At 34.9% G+C, this 23,390-nt stretch overlaps 1 protein-coding gene across 1 annotated transcript; it reads left to right on the top strand.

The window, feature by feature from the left end:
• Window positions 1–280: 280 nt before the first annotated feature.
• Window positions 281–19,739, top strand: mmp25b (matrix metallopeptidase 25b). Its single transcript, XM_002663896.7, has 10 exons — window positions 281–463; window positions 2,244–2,376; window positions 5,462–5,603; window positions 6,525–6,814; window positions 7,978–8,154; window positions 10,774–10,864; window positions 12,051–12,133; window positions 14,894–15,046; window positions 15,138–15,425; window positions 17,805–19,739. Exons 1-10 carry the CDS (start codon window positions 356–358, stop codon window positions 18,059–18,061), a joined length of 1,722 nt encoding a protein of 573 aa, XP_002663942.1. The 5' UTR covers window positions 281–355; the 3' UTR covers window positions 18,062–19,739.
• The last annotated feature ends 3,651 nt before the right edge of the window (window positions 19,740–23,390 follow it).

Below are 23,390 nucleotides of genomic sequence, written 5' to 3' on the forward strand. Positions count from 1 at the left end.
CTCGTTTTTGGGTGAACTGTCCCTTTAAATCAAGTTACAGCTGAATAATTAATGTTAATATTGATTATGTATTTTAATCCAGTTAAGCAATGTTTATTGAATCTTTAGGGAGTAAGAGATTCTCATAGAGAGGATTTTTTCTGAGTAAAGCATATGTGTGTGTGTGTGTGTGTGTGTGTGTGTGTGAGAGAGAGAGAGAGAGAGAGAGAGAGAGAGAGAGAGAGAGACTCATTGATTGGTTCAGCCCTGCCTAGTCCTAAAGAGACAAACTGAAGAAGCCAGAAAGACGCATATAACGGTGTGAAAGCATAAAGGCAACACTCATCTGTGAATAAAGGTCTCCACCAGCACACACATGAGTTTCTCAGGATATCTTGGTCTGGTTTACCTGACCTGCCCTATGCTTGTGTTCTTCTCTGCGGTTCATTCGGCTCCGGTAAAGGATCAGTATTCTCGGGGTGTGGTGAGTTCTTTACTCTGATTTTCTATAAATTGAACACTTTTACAGATAGACGAACAAACACTGTATAAGTGGATCTGGTTGATGTATTATAAGTAGTGCACTTTTAAAAAAGGGGGGAGGACAACATAATTGTTTTATTTTCAATCCACTTTAATTTGTACAACAACAATTAAACTGTTAACTTTATAAATTTGTGTTGGGACAACGTGGAGTTGTGTGGAACATTTTTACAGTGCATGTTATTAGTTCAAATCCCTGTGTGACAGATTGTTAGTGGAATTATAAGGATTTTATATATTATTTTTGAAGAAACTACTGTACAGTAACTAGCTCTAATGGGTCAAAATGTGTTGCATCATACATACACTGTTAACAATTCCCTGTAGAATCTACAGTAACTTACTGGCAGCATTTTTCCAGTAACATACTGTAAATCAATTACAGCTAAAATGCTCTATTTCCATTGACAGTACTATTTACTTTGCTGTATTTTCCGATTGTATATCTTAATACACAGTAATTTTTACAATGAAACGTTGAAATACAGTAACATACTGCATAACTGTAAAATGCAGTTCATATTACAGTTAAATACTGCCATTTACACGTCACTAACAGTGTGTATGAGCTTATAATATAAATTTACACCTCGCATATATGATTATTTAACAGTGACAAACTTGCCATAACCTTTGTTTTCATCTGTCCAGAGGTGCAATAATTTAAATGCAATAATTTGACCTTTAATTGATACAAATTTTGAATTAAATGCGTTATTTAGGCATTAACTTAGAAATTAACATCACATATTATTAATAAATGTTTTTGTAGTCAATACATTGACTTTAGTTTAATTAGGTAAATAGGGCTTTACTTGTTAATGAACAAAATGCCTATAAATATAGCCACCGAATTTTTCATGTTGTAGACCAGATAAAAATATGATTTATATAAGTCTTGCAATATTTACTGATGCGATAAACATAATTTTCCCAAACTGGGTTGCGACTGGAAGGACATCTGCTGTGTAAAACATGTGCTGGAATAGTTGGCAGTTCATTCCGCTGTGGCATCCTCGGAAATAAAGACTAAGCCGAAGGAAAATCAATGAATGTATGAACGAACACCTCTGCAAATACACAATCTTGAATTTTCTTAAAAGGCTCACTAGACATTTTAATAATAAATAATTTTAATTGATATTTTGAAGTGCTGATGATATCAATATATGCATGTTCATTATCTCCATCCGGTGCTCATGCATAATGAAGTACACCCCATTTTGAAAATGAATATTTTTTTTACCAATTTCACAGTAAATAGGTCCTATACTTGGTGCATTTGAACAAAACAGATTCATTAAACAGATATATTTATTGAAATCCTATTTTAATCACCAAACATCTTTAGAAATAGAAGATAACACATTTTAATTCATGCAAAAATATAGCAATTTCCAAGCAAGTATGCCTACTTTTCATTTCTCTTGATTTTTTTTCTCTTTTTACATTTTTTTTATTTAATATTTTTCCCTAACATACAAATTTTGGTGTTTTAATTTTTGGATAATACGCTACTCTGTTAAATAAGCTTCAGATTTTGCTTCAGTATTGACTAATCTAATATATATGCACAAATATCATTTTGTAAAGCTTCCTATAGAAAATATTAATTTAAAAGAGTGATTTGTGAGGGGTGTACTCGTTTATGTTGAGCACTGTACATTGAATTATTGATTATCGGCATATGTCTAGTCACATGGTATTTCTCTGACCTGTAGGACTGGTTGAGCCGGTATGGATATCTGCCTCCTCTAGACCCGCGCACAGGACAGCTACAGAGCAAAGACGGCATCGAGAGAGCCATTAGAGAAATGCAGAGATTCGCTGGACTCAAGGAAACAGGCAAACTCGGTACATAATTCTGATCACACATAATTACCTGTAAAAGAGCTTGCAAATCTATTCACTAACACCATCTTGTTATTCAGTTGTACCAAAGATTGTACCCTTTGCGATTGCACCCCTCCCCTCTTTTTACAGTAATAAACGTTAATTTCAAAAGCGTTTAAGTACTTTTGCATTTGGCTGTAAATTTACAGTATTTTATTAAGTGTACACTGTAAAGAACATCCTTAAATTAGCAGTTTTTCATATTTTGTGCTTCATGTTTTTATTTTTTATGTTTATTTATGCTTTTAAACTGCATTATGGGACCTTGGACTTTTTTTTACAACTTCTAACCTTGAAAAGTTGGGAAAAAAGTGACTTTTAGAAACATTTTTAATAGTTTAAAGTGATATATTGTGTGCGTTGGTGTTGTATATTACACTACAAAAACCTTGTAATTAGCTGCCAGTACATTTTCTGTTATTCTACAGACTTATTTCTCTATATATTGTAGTTTCTTATACATTATAATATTTCAAACTTCTAAAATGTCAATAAAAGTCACTTTGTTAAACTGTAGAGTTGAATTTCCAACATCAAAAGTCGACAGAGCAGAGATCAACATCCCATAATGCGATTCACAACTATAAATATACAGAAAACACTTGTGAAATACAAGTTACTGAAACAGAAATACTTGTTTCCGTCTACAACTGTGAATATTCACCATCTCATTCCCTCTTTCTCTGACTAGTATACCTTCTCGTCTTCTCGTCTACCCTTCTGTGACGATTAATCAACAGATATGAACTGTTTATTGATTACATTTATTAACAGTAACTTTTTATTAACAGATATTTTTTACAGTATACATGAAACAACTTAACAGTCTTGTTTTCTAAAACTAGTCCAATGCCATTTCTTCAGTTCTTCCTCTTTTTCAGAAGCTTTTGTCATCATAGCTGAGGAAATGTGTTATAAATATTACATTACAATTTGCGATAATAGTGAAATTAAAACCCCCAACAGCATTTCTGCAATTTTCCAAAATGAAAAAGAATAATGGGGGATTACAATTAAAACGTAAGGAAGAAAGTTAGATTTATAGTCTCTTTATTGTTGTCTTAGAAACACTCATGCAGCGTTAACTAGTGTTTTTTTTTTAAATTTTATGGTGGTTTTGGTGTCTTCAAACTAATTTAACCACATGCAAAATCTGAAAAAAAAAATATTTACTTGTTTTAAAAGCTCACAAATATATTATACATGTACAGTACTGTGCAAAAGTCTTGGCCCCCAGTTGCATTTGTTGATTTAGTGAGGGTGTAATGACATTATATATAAATTTTCATTCTCCTTATTAAAATACAATCAGAAAATACAGGTTAGTTGGATAATTGTTTAAGACAAAATTTTAATAAATGAGTTGGAAAAAGATGGAGACAGAGTTTTTGGCTTGGTTTGCTGTTGTCTATTTTATCTGATTTGATGGTATGCTGAAATATTTGGAGGAAGGTTGGACGTGTTGTGTGCTCAGAGATGCTCTTCTGCAAACCTCTGTTGTAACGAGTGCTTATGGGAGTTACTGTTGCCTTTCTATCAGCTGGAACAAGTCTGGCCATTCTCCTCTGATCTCTGGCAACAAGGCATTTGTGCCAACAGAACTGCCGCTTACTGGATATTTTCTCCTTTTCGGATCATTCTCTGTAAACCCTATAGATGATTGTGTGTGAAAATCAGCAGTTTCTAAAATACTCAGACCAGCCTGTCTGGCACCAACAACAATGTCACATTCAGTCACTTAAATCCCCTTTCTTCCCCATTCTGATGCTCGGTTTAAACTGCAGCAGATTGTCTTGACCATGTCTACATGCCTAAATGCATTGAGTTGCTGCTAGTGATTGGCTGATTAGAAATTTGGACAGGTGTATATAGTGTGTATATATATATATATATATATATATATATATATATATATATATATATATATATATATATATATATATATATATATATATATATATATATATATATATATATATATATATATATATATATATATATATAGGCAATAATATAGTCAGTATGAGATTCTCCTGGAAAGAAAAAGAGAGATTTAATTAAATCACATTAAGGAAGAACTCTTTGAAAGATGCTAGAAATTAAATAATACATTTCAGAAAAGACTCAACAAATAATGTTTAAGCTGCTGCTTGGTGCTAAAGAGGCCAGGTTAAATACATAATTTAGATTTTAAAAGTAATCTGTTCTAAATATTATGTATATTTTTCATATTTTCTGATTGTAAATGAAAGAAAATCACACAAACGTAACGACGCTGCACTTGATCCTTACATTATAGACAGACAGACAGACAGACAGACGGATGGATGGATGGATGGATGGATGGATGGATGGATGGATGGATGGATGGATGGATGGATGGATGGATGGATGGATAGATAGATAGATAGATAGATAGATAGATAGATAGATAGATAGATAGATAGATAGATAGATAGATAGATAGATAGATAGATAGATAGATAGATAGATAGATTGATTGATTGATTGATTGATTGATTGATGGATAGATGGATAGATGGATGATAGATAGATAGATAGATAGATAGATAGATAGATAGATAGATAGATAGATAGATAGATAGATAGATAGATAGATAGATAGATAGATAGATAGATGGATGGATGGATGGATGGATGGATGGATGGATGGATGGATGGATAGATAGATAGATAGATAGATAGATAGATAGATAGATAGATAGATAGATAGATAGATAGATGATAGATGGATGGATGGATGGATGGATGGATGGATAGATAGATAGATAGATAGATAGATAGATAGATAGATAGATAGATAGATAGATATGTAAACTGTAATTTGATATATGTAAATGTAATAATGAGACTTTTTATTCCTAATTCTGTGGTTGCTGGCTTCAGTAAATCTCTTCTAGAGAAAGAGTTCTTCCATTGTCCCTCCTCCTCCTCCTCGTGTGGGTTTTATTACATGTTCTGAAATGGGCTCTGTGTCTCTGAAGTCTATATATTGATCCGGTACCTTCTGCCGTTGTGTTTCCAGACAGTGACACTCTGACGCTGATGAACACACCACGATGTTCTCTGCCAGACATCATAGGCATTGAGGACAAGCTGAAAAAGCGCAGAAGGAAAAGATACGCAACCACTGGGCTCCGCTGGACAAAGTCTGACATTACATGGAGGTCTGTATGATCGAGATATGATCACCGCTAACCAAACTAACAAGCATGACTAACTGAAAATCAAGCACTTTATATATGCAAAATATTACTCCAGTAAAAGTAGAATGATGGAGGCACGGTGGCTCAGTGGTTAGCACTGTCACTTTACAACAAGAAGGTCACAGGTTTAAGGGCCAGTTGGCATTTCTGTGTGGAGTTTGTATGTTCTCCCAGTGTTGGTGTGGGTGTCCTCCGGGTGCTCCAGTTTCACCCACAGTCCAAACGCATGCGCTATAGGTGAATTGGATAAACAAAATTGGCCGTAGTGTATGAGCGTGTGTGGGTGTATGGGTGTTTCCCAGTACTGGGTTGCAGTTGTAAGGACATCCGCTACATAAAACATATGGTGGAATAATGGGGTCGCCACAGTGTTAAATAAGGGATAATAATGTTAAATAAGGGACTACGCTGAAGGAAAATAAATGAATGAAGTAGAATTATTATTTTTTTAAATTATATATATATTAATTAAATATATATTTAATTAAATATATATTATATATAATTAAATATATATTAATTTATTAATTTTTTTAATAGGCTCAATTTACAGCTTCCCTAGAGAGTTTTAATAGTTTTTAATCCATTCAGTCGATATCCAGGTCTGGTGCGAGCACTTTTAGCTTAGCTTAGCATAAGTAATTGGCTTATAAATTATATTATTTCAAACTTCTAAAATGTCAATAAAAGTCGCTTTGTTAAACTGTAGAGTTGAATTTCCAACATCAAAAGTCGACACAACAGAGATCAACATCCCATAATGCAATTCACGACTGTAAACAAACAGAAAACACTTGTGAAATACAAGTTACTGAAATAGAAATACATGTTACCGTCCACAACTGTGAATATTCATCATCTGGTTCCTCTTTCTCTTACTAGTGTCCAGAACTACCCGTCTGTCCATAAAAGACTGACACCCACTCAAGTCGACCCTATAATATCCTATGCCCTGAAAGCCTGGAGTGACGTCACCAACCTCAATTTCTATGGAGCGTCCTCCAGCGAGAAGGACAGAGCTGATATCCGGATCTCTTTCGCCCGCTCGCTCCATGATGATGGCTATCCATTTGATGGGAAGGGAGGGACTCTCGCTCATGCCTTCTTCCCTGGGGAGTCGGATGTTGCTGGAGACACACATTTCGACGATGATGAGATTTGGACATACCTAGGTAAGTGCTACAGCCTTTCCTAAATATAAGCCTAATCCCAATTCTACCTCTTCCACATACATTCACATAAAGGGGTAGGGGTGTCACAATTCACTTTAGCTTGAAGGAGTAGGGAAGGGCTAGATCTTCCCAACTTTGTTCCTCAAGGCACACCAACAGTACACATTTTTGGATGTCTACTGTATCTGACACATTCATTTCAGGTTTTGGGGTGTCTTCTAGTGTTCTGATGAGTTGATTCAGGTGTGTTTGATTAGGAAGAGGTTGAAAATGTGGACTATTGGTGTGCCTTTAGGAACAGGGTTGGGGAACACTGGTCTAGATAGAGCTTGAAACTGAGATTTTCCAGGACTAAACTAGAAACAAAGAGGTGTGAAAATTTCCCTAAATACACCAGCTACAATGCACAATCAGATGCATGAATTTAAGTATTTTTAAAAGAATTTTTACAACAAAAAAGCAAATATTTTAATACATTCATAACAGTGTTCATGTTTTACGGTCAGGATTAAAAAAAACAATTGGAAGAGCCAAAGGGAAGGGGTAGGGGTAAAAACAGAATTGGAATTGGGCCATGTGAGTAATAAATAAACAATAATGTGACAATAATTACAGAACAAACCATCATCATACAATAACTTGCCTAATAACCCTAACCTGCCTAGTTCACCTTATTAACCTAGTTAAGCCTTTAAATGTCACTTTAAGCTGTATAGAAGTGTCTTAAAAAATATCAAGTAAAATATTATTTACTGTCATCATGACAAAGACAAAAAAAATCTGTTATTAGAAATAGGTTTTTAAAACTATTATGCTTATAAATGTGCTGAAACAATCTTCCCTCCATAAAACAGAAATTGGAGAAAAAAGTAAACAGGGGCACTAATAATACAGGGGGGCTAATAATTCTGACTTATATATATATATATATATATATATATATATATATATATATATATATATATATATATATATATAGTACATTTATTTACTAATGTTATTTATTTATTATTAAATTAATAAGTAAATGCATACAATAAAAGTTATTGTGAACCAGCAACTGTTGGGCTACCAAGACTTTCTCAAATTTGTATTTATTTATTTATTTTGTGCTCAGCCACTTATCTACACATGTCCTGTTCTTATTCTCTGTATATTTTCAGATGAAAGCGGCACTGATTTGTTTGCGGTTGCGGTGCATGAGTTTGGTCATGCTCTGGGTCTTTCTCACTCCTCCTCTTCCCCCTCCATCATGAAGCCCTATTATCAGGGCTCTGTTGGAGATGTAGGATCCTACATTCTTCCGGACGATGACCGTGAGGCCATTCAGTCACTCTACGGTATTTTTCTTTTCCCTAATATATGTTTAACGGGAAAAAAAAGGTTTTCAACACATCTCTAAACATCATAGCTTGTTCTGTAGACAATCAAAACATATATTGCTTAAGGGGGCTAATAATATTGAGAAATTTAAACTGCTTTTATTCTAGCTGAAATAAAACAAAATAAAACAAATAAGACTTTTTTTCAGAAGAATAAATTTGATAGGAAATACTGTGAAAAAAATCCTTGCCTTGGTAAACATCTTTTGGAAAATATCTGAAAAAGAAAATTCAGAGGAGTCTAATAATTTAGACTTCAACAGTTGGTGGTTGATCCACACAGAACAGCGTATAGACTTAAAGGGGTAGTTCAAAGATAAAATTAGAAATCTGTCGTCATTCACTCATCCTTTATAGGTTTCTGTAACACTTTAGTTTAGGTCACAATTCCCAGTATTAACGAACCATTAGCTAACACTATTAGCTCAGTGACATGCGGTGAGGTTGGTAAGGCAAATTCAAGAGTCAACTTTATCAAATGAAATGACCCACATAGCAAAATTTCTCTGGCCCAGCTCTGGCCCACACAATCAGGTTTTGCTTGGCCCACATGCCGCAGTGAATTACGGTACATGACTGGACCAAATCTGGCTTCCAGACAAGGGCCAAACACAGACCATATCTGGGCCAAGTCTCAGCCAAGTTAATAACTCATAACTGGGCCTGAACTGGGCCAGATAGGTTGGTGTGTCACGATTGCAATGTAATTGATTAACCCATGGAGTGATGCGCTTTAGGCACACTATGGGCACGCTTTTTCTCAAAGTGGCCTGATTGGTAGAATTTTTTTTCTTTACTCAAAAATGATTTTAGTGTATTTTAAATGTGGGTCAAGACTGGCCAAACTCACATGGCCCACTTATCAAATTTTTAAATCTGGGCCAAATACTACGTTTTTCATCTGGCCCAAATCTTGTGTGCCGCCTTAAAAATGGTGCCACCTCTGCCAAACCCAGGCCATGTTTGGCCCACATGCTGTTTGCAAGTGCCGGATGAATGCCTGCTGTGCCATCTTTTTGCCAAATCTGGGCCAGAATTCTTTGCTACTAGGGGAGTGTAGTTAACTCAAACTTTACTGACAGTTAATTTTCCTTATTTGAAAAGAGTTTTGAGTTTCATGGTTGTGAAGTTGTTTATTGATCCTCTGCTCAAACGTTGAGAGATTGAATGTTTTATTACTTTAAAGGCTGTGACTGAAGTCAGCTGTAATAGTTTTATGTTTCTCTTCAGTAATTCTGCTTGTTAACAGCAGGTGTTCATCATTAATGCTCAATCAACACTTGCTTAATCACTTAAATACCTCATTACTTCAACTTAAATGGAGTAAGTTCACAGAACTTATATAGATTAGTTTTCTTTAACTTAAATGGTTTGTTGCAATTGGTTTCCTCAAATGGTTTGAGTTGACTTAACCTATTGGGTTTCACAGGACTCCGTTGGTTTAATTTTTCTTAATTTATTGGGTTTTACAGCTTAAATTGTTTTAAATACTCAAATGAAGTAAGTTCACAGTACTCTTTAGAATTAGTTTTTTTTAAATGGTTTGTTGCAATTGGTTTCCTCAAACGGTTTACCTTAACTAATCGAGTTTTACAGTATATGCTTACCCAAAAAACACACCAAAGAATGTAATTCTTAGAAGTAAATAAAATGTAAATGTTTTTAAACCATATTTACAGGGGTAAATAAATATATTTTAATATTAAAGGTATTTAAAATAACTTTCTTTGAAATCATTTTTTCTTGCAACAAATTTTAAGTACATCACATTTTCTAAAATGTTTGGGTTTATGTGTGAAATAGAAAAAAATAATAATTAATTTAAAATTAATATTAGTTCACACTAAAATTTACACTGTAAAACCCAACAGTCAACTTTATCAAATGAAGTGAGTGTAGTTAACACTAAATGTACTGAAAGTTAATTCTACTCATTTTGAAAAGAGTTTTGAACTCAGCGTTCAAGGTAATAAGTTAATTAAATACCTCATTACTTCAAATTAAATGGATTAAGTTCACAGTAGTCATATAGATTAGTTATTATTGGGTTTTACAGTACTCAGCTGGTTTGAGTTCTCTTCATTTATTGGGTTTTACTGTGTTTAAAATGCTACATTTACTCAAATTGTAGTACTCATAAGGATTAGTTTTTGAACTTAAATGGTTTATTGTAATTGGTTTTCTCAAATAGTTTGAGTCACATTAACTTTTCGGGTTTTACAGTGTAAATATCATGCAAATGTAAATCTATTGGCTTGTTTGGCTTGTGTTTCATTATCTAGAAACCTCTTTTTCTAGGTTACGCTCAGAAATAAAGGTACAAAACATGTCACTGAGTCAGTACAAAATGTACTGTACACTTTTGTACCTTAATGGTACACTTTCGTAATTTTTTAGGTACTAATTTGTACCTTTAAATGTAAATTGTGCATTTGATAAGCACAAAAGAGTATCATTTGAAAAGGCACTGTGCTAGTGACAGGTTTTGTACTTTTTGTTTTAAAGCATTTTGAGAGTGTACTGAGATGATCATGTGTGCATTTGGCTGTCTACATTTTGTTTTTGGTTTTCTAACAGGAAGAAAGATTAGCTCGCCGACACCTTCCCCTAATAAACCTACATCACACCTACCCAAACCACCTGCAACATATCCGAAAGGTCCAGTAAAGTGAGTCATGTTTACCAGATCACAGCAGTCAAAGGTCAAGATGTCAGTCTGCTTTTAATGTTGTGATAATGTAGTGAAACTGCAGGCACAATCGCTGTTGTTTTTCCATCTACCGGTCAGTCCTGAGATAGGAAAAGCCAAGCCTTTTTAGCTTTTCCTATTTATTTATTTTTAAAGAAAACATAGAAAATAAGCTTTTAAGGTTTGTTTTAGTCTGATTTCCTTTACAATATATTTTGTAAAGTTCATTTTCTGAAAAAAAAATTTTTCTCCATTCTCCATTTCAGCAGCTTTTACACACAAAATTTACAGTAACTTACTGGGAATTTTGGTAAATTTACAAGCACTGTACATAAATAATTACAATGGTGGGGTGTTTTGCCATTACCACAATTGCCTGTAAGTTACAGTAATTTTTTTAGTCCCATGCCTAATTAAATTTTAGTCCACAAAAACTGAAAATTTGTATTGGTGTGAAAAATATGTGAATTTTACTGACGTTTTGTCATATTGTCACACTGAATTATAAAGTGATAAAGAGATTTTATAAATCGCCTTTGTAAAAACCTTTGACTGTAAAGTCTCTGTATTTGGTCTGCCCGATTAGTTCGAACAATTAAAAAAAAAAAAAATTTTATCAAATATATTATTCATTCATTCATTTTCTTGTCGGCTTAGTCCCTATATTAATCCGGGGTCGCCACAGCGGAATGAACCGCCAACTTATCCAGCAAGTTTTTACGCACCGGATGCCCTTCCAGCCGCAACTCATCTCTGGGAAACATATTACTCATTTTTTTATTTATTAATTAATTTATCATTTAGTAATTTTGTTCTAGAAAATAAAGCAAATCAACACCAAATTTAATAAATAATGCATCATTTAGAAAATTTCTAAAAGATTAACAATCTTTGCATTTCCTAATGTAATCAATCGGCTGCATGGGAATATAATGTGATAGCGATTTTTTTTTACTAAATTCACCTGAAGTGTATTGCATTACATCAAAAAAGACAGAAAAATTTACATTGTACCATAATATTTCAAATTCAAATGAAATAGTTTTTAAATTTCTATCAGTTTTTATAGCGTTTAAAAAACAGCAACATTTTTGCACTTTCTCAAACACTCAATACTATCCAGTTAAAAGTATTAACAAATTCTCTGACCTTTCTGTTTGTCTAGACCTGATCCGTCAATCCAGAATCGCTGTGAGGGAGGTTTTGATGCAGTGGCGAACCTCAGAGGAGAAGTTTTCTTTTTTAAAGGTACAGTGCAATAACAATTTCTACAATGTAGAGATTTTGTAAACCAGGGGTGCGTTTTCGAAAACCATCATTAGCCAACTAAGGTTGTTATAAACATAGTTCATTGATTTGGCGTTTCCCAAATCCATCGTTTCAACGAACATTCGCAAACTGCGTCGCAAACTTGTACGCTTGCAACTACACCTCTGGAGCTGTAGTTAGAAACATAGTTCCTGGCTATGTGCTATTCCAAGTTATCCCCCCTATGCCCTATTTGTTTAGAACATTTTAACATTTAAACTCTTATTGGAATTTTTTGCCAATTCCATGCGTGTTCAATAAGAAAAGGTCTGGAGAGGGTTTTCTTCAATGCCAAAAATATTAGTAATTTATTAGATACAAATGAATAATTCGATGACAGAGCTCTGGGTTACGTTACCCCAATGCAATACAAGACTTACATTTAAGAGGTTCGCAACTAACATGCATTTCCTAACTCCAGCATATATACACAACTGATATTAACAGGTGGAGTTTTGGTGTAACGTCACTTGTCAGTCATTGTTCAGTCCTCCATTGGCCGCACCTTCGACATACTTCCTCTTTTTCTACGAATTCTCTGCACAACAACAAAGCATACATCTTTCTGTGTTCTGTGTTCAGTTTTAACACCTCTCTTCAGACAGGAAATTTCTGCAGAGCTGAATTTAATTTTGGACCCGCATCTATCTACTTGCACAGCACTCACACACAACATTAGAAGTTCAGTTAATATATGACTCTTACATGACCAATACAAATAATTGTTTGATTAAAAGAAAAAGAGACAAAAATAATAAAAAACTGATTCCTTTTTTACAACACTCTGAATGATAAAAAAGCATTAATGTCATCTCTCTTAGGTGTTTCAAAGTATTTCTACAGTTCAGTTTTAGCGATCTTCATGTCTACAAATGCACTCTCTTCGCAGTGCACTTTGAAACCATCGATGTCATTTTGAACACAGCCGTGGCTCATTACGAGAGCTATACTGTAGGTGACCTATTATTTAAAAGCAGAAGTTATGTTACATCTCCAAAGCTAGTGAAAACAAAAAACAGAGCATACATTAATGCTTTTTAATTATAGTAGCTTATTTATGAAGTTTCTGAACTGTATATGACACGGGCCTGCTTAGCACATTTCTGCAGTGGTTTATATGTGTCAAATTCTAGAAGTTGACTTTTCAAAAAATAAAAAAATAAATCCTACCTAATAATAATAATAATAATAATAATAATAATAATAATAATAATAATTATTATTATTATTATTATTATTATTATTATTATTATATTTATAATAATAATAATAATAACAATAAGCATAATAAAATAATAATAAAATAATAATAATCCTCATCATCATTAATATTATTATTAAAGTAGGATTTTTTTATTTCCCAATAAATAATAAATAAAATATATTACATTTCTTAATAAATAGGCTCATTATTTATTTATATAATTATCTGATATATAAATTATATTAGGGCGATGTAGTGGCGCAGTAGGTAGTGCTGTCCGCAATTCTATATAATACTAAAAAAAATATGTTTTATAGAATTATCTGTTCATCGAAAAGTTGCTAAAACTCGCTAGATTACGTCATACGTTAATTTGCATATTACTGACGTCATCATGTTCTACCATTTCTGTTTGTTTAATAGCCTATGGTTAATAAAGGGGTATTTATATTTGCACTACGCTGTATATAAGCATGTCAATTAAACTAAATTTATTGCTGTTTGTTTAACACAGTGTATCAGTATAGATGTGTAGTGAATTTGTAGTGTAGTGAATTTGCAGTAATCTCCCAGACAAGTTCCAAAACTGTCAATAAAATATCTGTGATTAAACAAGAAAAGAATAAACGGTCCAATTAAATTGTTAAAATAAAGGAGAAGCAGATCGGTTTGACAGTGCAATGGAAATACCTCTGGAAATACTGCCAGTGCGAAATAATTTGCCGTCGGTACGCAGAGGAGTGATCTGCTCTTAGGCTGCAGGTGAGAGAGACTCCTGTACGTGGACTGGGCCTCGTCTTTCAGTGCTCTGAGGCAGGGGAGGGGTCGACGGCATCACCCACTGCTCGTTGAGAAGAGGATAGGGATGGTACATTATGGACAAATGACAGTCTATAAAAATCTACAGCAACACAAAAAATTAGCACAAAAAAGTCGCTAGAATTGTCGCTAGTCGCTTTTTTGAAAATTTGTCGCTAGGGGGGTCTGAAAAGTCACTAAATGTAGCGACAAAGTCACTAAGTTGGCAACACTGGCGTCAGTTTGCTTTCACCAGTGGTCAAAGAGCATAGAATGACCAAGAGGCGACACTCAATAGAACGTTCCAATGCAACAGTAGCGCCCAGCAACAGCCCTGGATTCCGCCATTTTGGAGTAAAAGCTGTCCATTGGATCTCATTACTGTCGTGATGGCAAGCAGCTGCTTTGTTTTTTATTTATTTATTTTAAAAGGGCATTAAAGCTGAGATACAACCTGAAAGACGACAATACAGCACTTACTATCACAATCATCAACACTTTTAATAGTTTATTTTACAGACTTATAATACGCTCTTGTTCTATTGGAGTTTTCATTCTAAAATGGCCGCCGCACCATCTAGTGGCTGTTTCCCAAATTACACTAGAGTGTCGCCTCTTGGTCATTCTAAGCTCTTTGGCTCAATGTTTAAACTTGCTTGTGGAAAAACATTGTGTTGTTACTTGTTGCTCTTGCCCAGGTCCATATTTCTGGCGAATCCAGCGGACGGGTTCTCTAGTGTCCTTTCAGCCTGCTCACATTAAGAACTTCTGGATGGGTCTTCCTCCAACCACCAATAAGGTAGATGCAGTCTATGAAAGAAAGGTGGACAACGCAATCATCTTCTTCATAGGTTGGTCTCTCTTTATTTGCAGTGAAAAATATATGGAACAATTGATTTGAAAATTATTTTTAGTAAGTTATGCGTAACTTTTCCCACATAGGCTCACAGTACTGGGTATTTAAAAACACGGAGGTGCTTCCTGGCTATCCACGTCCATTGTCTGACTGGGGAATGATCACTCAAGATGGAAGGAAGGTGATGAGAGTGGATGCAGCCTTTATTTGGGCTCATAATGGAAAAACCTACATTTTCAGCGGTGGAGAGTTCTGGAGGTTCTCTGAAGGCAGGGAGACTGAGCTGCGCGGTCCGGACACAGGCTATCCCAGAAACACCAACCTCTGGAAGGGGGCGCCAAGTAACCCGGATGACGTCATCACCTGGGGACAAGGTAAAGTAATAATATAGAGGAAATCAGTTTGCCTCAAACGCATTTTCTAAGGTGAAACAACATTTAAGAAATTTATTCAGTGCTGATTCTGTGATTTTCTAAATTTATCACTATTCTCACTTGAAAGAAATTCTGAGTTTAGTTTTTAACAGCAGATGGTGCTGTATTCTTTACAAACAGCCTGCTTGTATCAAATTCTTTACAAATGTCACTTAAACCTAAAATAATAAAGCTACAAAAGGTTTAACCAAATTACAAAATTGTTCAGAGTAAGTCATTTATCTTATGATATGAAAGTCAACCTACATGACTCAGCCGAATGCATCTTACTCATGAGCATTTGAATGTTCAGTTAAAAACTAGCCTAGAGCACCATCCGCTGTTCAAAACCTATTTGTTGTTAAAAAAATTGCCTAGTGCCATCCGCTGTTCAAAACTAGCCATCCGTTGTTAAAAACTTGCCTACCCTGCTGAAAAATCCAGCTTAAACCAGCCTAGGCTGGTTGGCTGGTTTTAGCTGGTTGACCAGGCTGGTTTTAGAGGGGTTTTGGCCATTTCCAGGCTGGTTTCCAGCCATTTCCAGCCTGGTCTTAGCTGGTCAGGCTGGAAAATGACCAGCCAAATCCAGCTAAAACCAGCTTGACCAGCCTGGTTTAAGCTGGATATAGCTGGTTTTGGCTGGACTCCCAGCTTGGACAGGCTGGTCAAGCTGGTTTTAGCTGGTCATCTCCCAGCCTGACCAGCTAAGATCAGGCTGGAAATGGCTGGAAACCAGCCTGGAAGTGGCCAAAACCCCTCTAAAATCAGCCTGGTCGACCAGCTAAAACCAGCCAACCAGCCTAGGCTGGTTTAAGCTGGATTTTTCAGCAGGGTAGAGAGCCATCTATTGTTCAAAACTAGCCATCCGTTGTTAAAAACTAGCCTAGAGCACCATCACTGTACAAATTTAGCCATCTGCTGTTTAAAACTAGCCACCCATTGTTAAAAAAATAGCCTAGAGCACTATCCACTGTTCAAAACTAGCCATCCGTTGATAAAAACTAGCCTAGAGTGGCATCTATTGTTCAAAACTAGCCATCTGTTGTTAAAAAATAGCCTAGAGCGCCATCTATTGTTCAAAACTAGCCATCGACTGTTCAAAACTAACCTAGAGCGCCATCAGCTGTTCAAAACTAGCCATCTGCTGTTTAAAACTAGCATAGAGCACCATCCGCTGTTCGAAACTAGCCATCCGTTGTTAAAAAACTAGCCTAGAGAGCCATCTATTGTTCAAAACTAGCCATCCACTGTTCAAAACTAGCCTAGAGCGCCATCTATTGTTCAAAACTAGCCATTCACTGTTCAAAACCTAGCCTAGAGCGCCATCTACTGTCCAAAACAATCCATCCATTATTAAAAACTAGCCTAGAGCACCATCCATTGTTTAAAACTAGCCGTTTACTGTTCAAAACTAGCCTAGAGCGCCATCTATTGTTCAAAACTAGCCATCCACTGTTCAAAACTAGCCTAGAGCGCCATCTATTGTTCAAAACTAGCCATTCACTGTTCAAAAACTAGCCTAGAGCACTATCCGCTGTTCAAAACTAGCCATTCACTGTTCAAAACTAGCCTAGAGTGCCATCCGCTGTTCAAAACTAGCCATCCGTTGTTAAAAACTAGCCTAGAGAGCCATCTATTGTTCAAAACTAGCCATCCACTGTTCAAAACTAGCCTAGAGCGCCATCTATTGTTCAAAACTAGCCATTCACTGTTCAAAACCTAGCCTGGAGCACCATCTGCTGTTCAAAACTAGCCATCCATTGTTAAAAACTAGCCTAGAGTGACTTCCACTGTTCAAAACTAGCCTATAGCGCCATTCGCTGTTAAAAACTAGCCTAGATCACTGTCTACTGTTAAAAATAAGCCTAGAATGCTATCCACAGTTAAAAACTAGCCTAGAGTGACCTCCACTGTTCAAAACTAGCCTATAGCGCCATTCGCTGTTAAAAACTAGCCTAGATCACTGTCTACTGTTAAAAATAAGCCTAGAATGCTATCCACAGTTAAAAACTAGCCTAGAGCACCATAGTAAAAACAAGTCTAGAGTGCCATCCACTGTTAAACACCAACCTAGAGCACCATCTGTTGTTAAAAAATAAAAAATCTAAGAGTGCCATACACTTAAAACTAGCCTAGCCTATAGCGCCATCCATTGGTAAAAACTAGCCTAGAGCCCCATCTGCTGCTAAACTAGCTGCTTTTATTGTAATATTACTTCTTTAAATGCATTAAGAGATTGATATATCCTTGACTGATAGATGATACCAAAAATACAATTAAATAAAAAAATTAGAACATTGATTACACTGCTAATTTTCACATTGATGTAATCCCTCTCAGGAGACGCCTATTTCTTCAAGGACAATTCATACTGGGTGCTGAAGAATGGAGAAATGGACCAGACCAGTGTCACTAAGAAATCAACCGCAGTGGACTGGATGATGTGTCAGCAAGAGACAACCAAAGCTCCAGAAAGCCCACGGCGGAGAGAAGGAGTGAACTGCTACTGTGACAACAGCGCGGGCCTGCAGATGAGTGTTTCAGCCTGGCTACTGCTCATCACAGCACTGCTTCATATTGGCTTCAACTCGCAATAATACTGTCATCTGCCTTATTTTATATACAGACTGCCTCAAAGCACTTATAGTGATATCCAGTGTTGAGGGTAGCACATTACAAGTCACATGAGTAACGTAATAATATTACTTTTTAAGTAACAAGTAAAGTAATGCATTACTTTTAAAAAGTACAGGTGAAACCAGAAGTTTACATACACTCTATAAAAAGGCACATAGCCATTTAAAAAAGGTCAGATGTAAATATGACTAAACTTTTTCTTTTTTAGGTAAGTTAGGATTATCACATGGGTTTCTGTTCTGCTTAATAGCAGAATAATAAGAGAATATTTATTGAGAAATTGTTATAACTTTTCTTGAAAGTCAGGTTTACATACAAGAAGATTATTCTGCCTCTGAAAAAGCTCAGATGATGATGTCAAGGTTTTGGAAGATTCTGATTGGGTAATTGACAATATTTGAGTTAATCTGAGGCAATACAATTAATAGGCTAGTCTAACATGACACAACAGAACAGAATTAACACAAATGAACCCCAAACAGAAACACTGGGGAAAATGACGCCATCATGTGGAGAAAACAAACAATAGCCCAGAATATGACACTCCATGGAGTAGATCGATTTAGCTAGCCAAACCTAGACAGACGCCATTTCTACAAAAGGTAAAAATGTTGTTTTTAATGAAAGAATATAATTAAAGAGATTTCAGATTTCCAAAATTAAAGTAAATGTAAAGTCTTTAAACTCAAATACATCAGAAATGAAAGAAGAATACTGAACATCATCCAGCTCTCAGCTATTTGTAGATGTTTCTGCCAAATAGCACGTTTAATAAAGCAATGCTCCATCTGCATATTTAAAAATACCATTTTAGACAACTTGTAATAGAAAAGGTTTGCAGTTGTTAATGTAAGATTGGTGGGAATATCGGTAATATTGTGATAATGTGTTCACTTTGCTTTGTTCACCTGCAGTGTCTTTCCTATTTTAGTTCTTTTTTGTATATCTTTTTGTTGTTGTTGTTGTTTAAGAAATTGGTTATATATTTTTCTAATTATTTGTCGCATTTTTCTGTCACCCTATTATATTATTTAATACATTCAATTATTGTCCATTTGACAGTGTATTTATATTTCATCCGTGGCTACAGGGTAAAATACAAAGTACAAAAGCTAATAACTTAATGCATTCATTAATGCATTGACGACAACATGAGATATTCTGAAATTTTTAGTTATTATGATCTCAGACTGTTATGACAGAAAGATCCACGTGGTGGCAGAAACACACAACAGTGAATAGTTCTTCAGCACAACTGCTTTTCTTGGTTCACATTGCTGTTGTGGTTAGCTGGGTGATGATTTTACAATCACAACATTCATATTATAAGTATTAATAGTAATTCATACAATTATTACATTTAAACGATTTTATTTATTTGCTTTGCTAAATTGGATTGACTTACAAGGCTTTTTCAGACCAAGGGTGTATTCCAGAAAGCAAGGATAAGATCTGCTAAATTTAGAAAGGCTTGATTAAATCTAAATCTATTTATTAAAGCTTTGTCAGTTCCAAAACCACTCCTGGAAGTTCAGTAAACTCAGACTATGTTAATACAGAGCACATGATACATTCTAAATGAAGGCAATACGTCGAGGCACCAAACGCAAAACAAACAAATAAATAAATAAAATAAAAGTGTGAAATGCCTTTATTCTTCCCATTTTTCTGTTTAATGGAAAAGTAAAGTACCCCCTATTAGTACTTTTTGTTTAACTATTTGTTAAAAAGCTAACTATATTGGTAAATTGTAACTATAATATAACTATATTATTGTTTAACTGCCAATTATACATTAAATTAAATGTTGTGTTGTGTGTTTGTCAGAAACTGTGCACTCAAAATAACAAACATGTTTTTTTTTATGCTTTTTCAAACTACTTTACAAATTACTCATTACAGCTACCTAAAACAACACAATTCTTAAGGTTTTTTGGGGAAAATTAATTGTTTTACAATCAATCTAAATTTGTAAAAATGGTTTAGTTAACTTAATCGATTGGTGTTGGGACAGCATGAAAAAATGGTGTGGAATCTGGCATTTTTTTTTTTTTTTAACATTTCTTTCTTTCTTTCTTTCTTTCTTTCTTTCTTTCTTTCTTTCTTTCTTTCTTTCTTTCTTTCTTTCTTTCTTTCTTTCTTTCTTTCTTTCTTTCTTTCTTTCTTTCTTTCTTTCTTTCAGTTCTTTCTTTCTTTCCATCCATATATATATATATATATATACAGTAAACACATATACAGTTGTATTCAGAATTATTAGCCCCCTGAATCAAAAACCTCACTGTTAATTTTTTCCCCCAATTTCTGTTTAATGGGGAGATTTTTTTCGACACATCTCTGAACATAATAGTTTTAATACCTCATTTTATTCATATATATATATATATATATATATATATATATATATATATATATATATATATATATATATATATAGTTGAAGTCAGAATTATTATTCCCTATTGATTTAAATTTTTTTTATACATTTCTCAAATGATGTTTAACAGAGCAAGGGAATGTCTGATAATATATATATATATATATATATATATATATATATATATATATATATATATATATATATATATATATATATATATATATATATATATATTTTTTTTTTTTTTTTTTTAAGCAGTTTTTAATTTTTTAAACACCATTTTAAGGACAAAATTATTAGCCCCTTTAAGCCCCTTTATTCTTTTCTCGACTGTCTACAGAACAAACCATCGTTATCCAATAATTTGCCTAATTACCCTAACCTGCCTAGTTAACCTAATTACCCTAGTTAAGCCTTTAAATGTCACTTTAAGCTGTATAGAAATGTCTTGAAAAAATCTAGTCTAATATTATTTACTGTCATCATAACAAAGATAAAATAAATCAGTTATTAGAAATGAGTTATAAAAACTATTATGTTTACAAATGTGTTGAAGAAATCTTCTCTCCGTTAAACAGAAATTGGGGAAAAAAATAAACAGGGCGGCTAATAATTCGGACTTCAACTTTATTAATTTGAGTATTTTACTCCATGTACGACGGTATTAATTATACTGCAAGCTAAAATAAATCATGAATATTGCTTAGTCAGGTGGCGCAGTGGGTAGCACAATCGCCTCACAGCAAGAAGGTCGCTGGTTCTAGCCTTGGCCATTTGGCGTTTCTGTGTGTTTGCATGTTCTCCCCGTGTTGGTCTGGTTTTCATCTGGGTGCTCCGGTTTCCCCCACAGTCTAAACACTTGCACTATAGGGGAATTTAATAAACTAAATTGGCCATAGTGTATGTGTGTGAATGCAAGAGCGTGTGGGTGTTTCCCAGTGTTGCATTGCAGCTGGAAGGGGATTCGCTGCGTAAAACATATGCTGGATAAGTTGGCGGTTCATTCCGCTATGGTGACCCCTGATTAATAAAGGGACTAAGCTGAAAAGAAAATATGAATATTGCTTAGTCAATTTGTTAAAGTATAAATATTTTGTGTTGTTTTATTTCACGTTTTAGTTGTCAGTCCTAACCCAGATCAGCGTCAATTGTGAGTGTCTTAATTCTGCGCTCGGTGTCATGAATGCAGTAATGTTCAATGTCCATATCGACACACCTGAGGTGGAGCTGAATCTTCAATAACATTCATTCAATTCCTCATTACCTGGAAATTCGGGCTAATTGGTGTGGCTAACAGCTTCGGGCAAAACTGAGTAGGATTCATTTCTGAGAAAACTTTATGTTGGTTTGTTCTCTTAAAAACGATCAAGTTTCAAAAAAAGTCCTACTCAGCAAGAAAATATGCAAGAGATACCTTTCATGGGCAGAGTTACAAATCACTAGGCCCACACAGAATCTGAGTGTGCAGAAATCCGCAGATTTCCACAGAATTCAGCCCATCATACGCTTATTTCATGCGGCCGCTATTTTAAAGAACCAATTCGAATCCAGCGTCTGATGAACACTTTCTTCTTTTTCCCCCACTGCATACCAGATTTTGCCTACTCTTCATCACGAGGAAGACAAGTGGGAATCATTAATAAGTGTGTGTATTCTGGAAGACTCAGATTCAAAGAACTGAACTGGAGAGGTGTTATATATAAATCATGTGCATTATAAGTTTGTAGAAGTTATACATTAAAAATACCCTTAAATATAAATTTTAGTACTGCTGCTTGAACAAGTATTTTAAATCCATTAATTTTCACTAGTTTTTTTTTTTTCAAAGTGTGCTTTCAATGCTTTAAAAATAAGTAAAATCTTTGTAGACTAGAAATATATGTGCTTGTCAACGACTCATTCCCAGTCATTCCCCTCGCTGGCCAGCAGAGGTCACCATCCCCGGACTATTAACCATTACGTCATCCACTTACACTGATAGCCTGCACACCTGAAGCGCATCCACTTGATCACCCAACTATAGGGGTGTGGCTAGGTAGGAGCCTACAAGACATTGTGCTCAGGGGCCTCTGAATTCTTAATCCGGGCCTTCAAAAGATGGTTTTACATACAGTCTGTTTGTTCTGTCATGCTTTGCAGGGTGTTTTTCAATTGGGAAAAAAATGTCTGTAAGTTGTATAGAACTATAGTGGTTGAAAGTGTGTGTAAAATAGAATCATGAGTATGTTTTTCTGTGTGTTGAAAGGCACAGTTTACCCAAAACTGAAATTTGTGACCTCATTTACTCACACTTCACTTCTCACAAGCCTACTTTGGTTTCTATTTTCTGTTAAACACAAAAACACACACACAAAACCCTGTAATCATTGACTTCCTTAGTAGGAAAAACAAATATGGAAGTCAGTGGTTATCAGTTTCTTTTGTGTTCAGCAGAAACTCAAAGGTTTGGAACCACTTGAGGGCGAGTAAACAATGAGTATGTTTTCTTCTTTTATCCGTCTAACTATCCCTTAAATATAAATCTTTTCCTTTTTCACACTTCTCTTGAATTGTTTTGTTTAAATCTCCTTTTTTTCATTTATTCATTTTCCTTCAGCTTAGTCTCTATTTCTGAGGTCACCACAGCGGAATGAACCGCCAACCATTCCAGCATGTTTTAAACCACAGGTGTTAAACTCAGTTCCAAAAGGGCCGCAGCTCTGCACAGTTTAGTTCCAACCCTAATTATACGCACCTGATCAAACTAATTGAGTCCTTCAGGCTTGTTTGAAACCTACAGGTAGGTGTGTTGGAGCAGGGTTGGAACTAAACTGTGCAGGGCTTTGGCCCTCCAGGAATTGAGTTTGACCCCCCTGTTTTAAGGGTGCTCAACCCTGTTCCTGGAGCTCTACCTTCCTACAGAGTTCCAC

Source organism: Danio rerio, chromosome 12 (assembly GCF_049306965.1).
Source record: "Danio rerio strain Tuebingen ecotype United States chromosome 12, GRCz12tu, whole genome shotgun sequence".
In the NCBI taxonomy this organism is placed as follows: Eukaryota; Metazoa; Chordata; class Actinopteri; order Cypriniformes; family Danionidae; genus Danio; species Danio rerio.

Excerpts from the sequence above, each read along its gene's own strand:
- mmp25b (XM_002663896.7), top strand. The coding sequence starts at position 356 with ATGAGTTTCTCAGGATATCTTGGTCTGGTTTACCTGACCTGCCCTATG. Across the intron at positions 464-2,243 it reads ATCAGTATTCTCGGGGTGTG|GACTGGTTGAGCCGGTATGG; the intron begins GTGAGTTCTTTA and ends TCTGACCTGTAG. Across the intron at positions 12,134-14,893 it reads AGAAGTTTTCTTTTTTAAAG|GTCCATATTTCTGGCGAATC; the intron begins GTACAGTGCAAT and ends GCTCTTGCCCAG.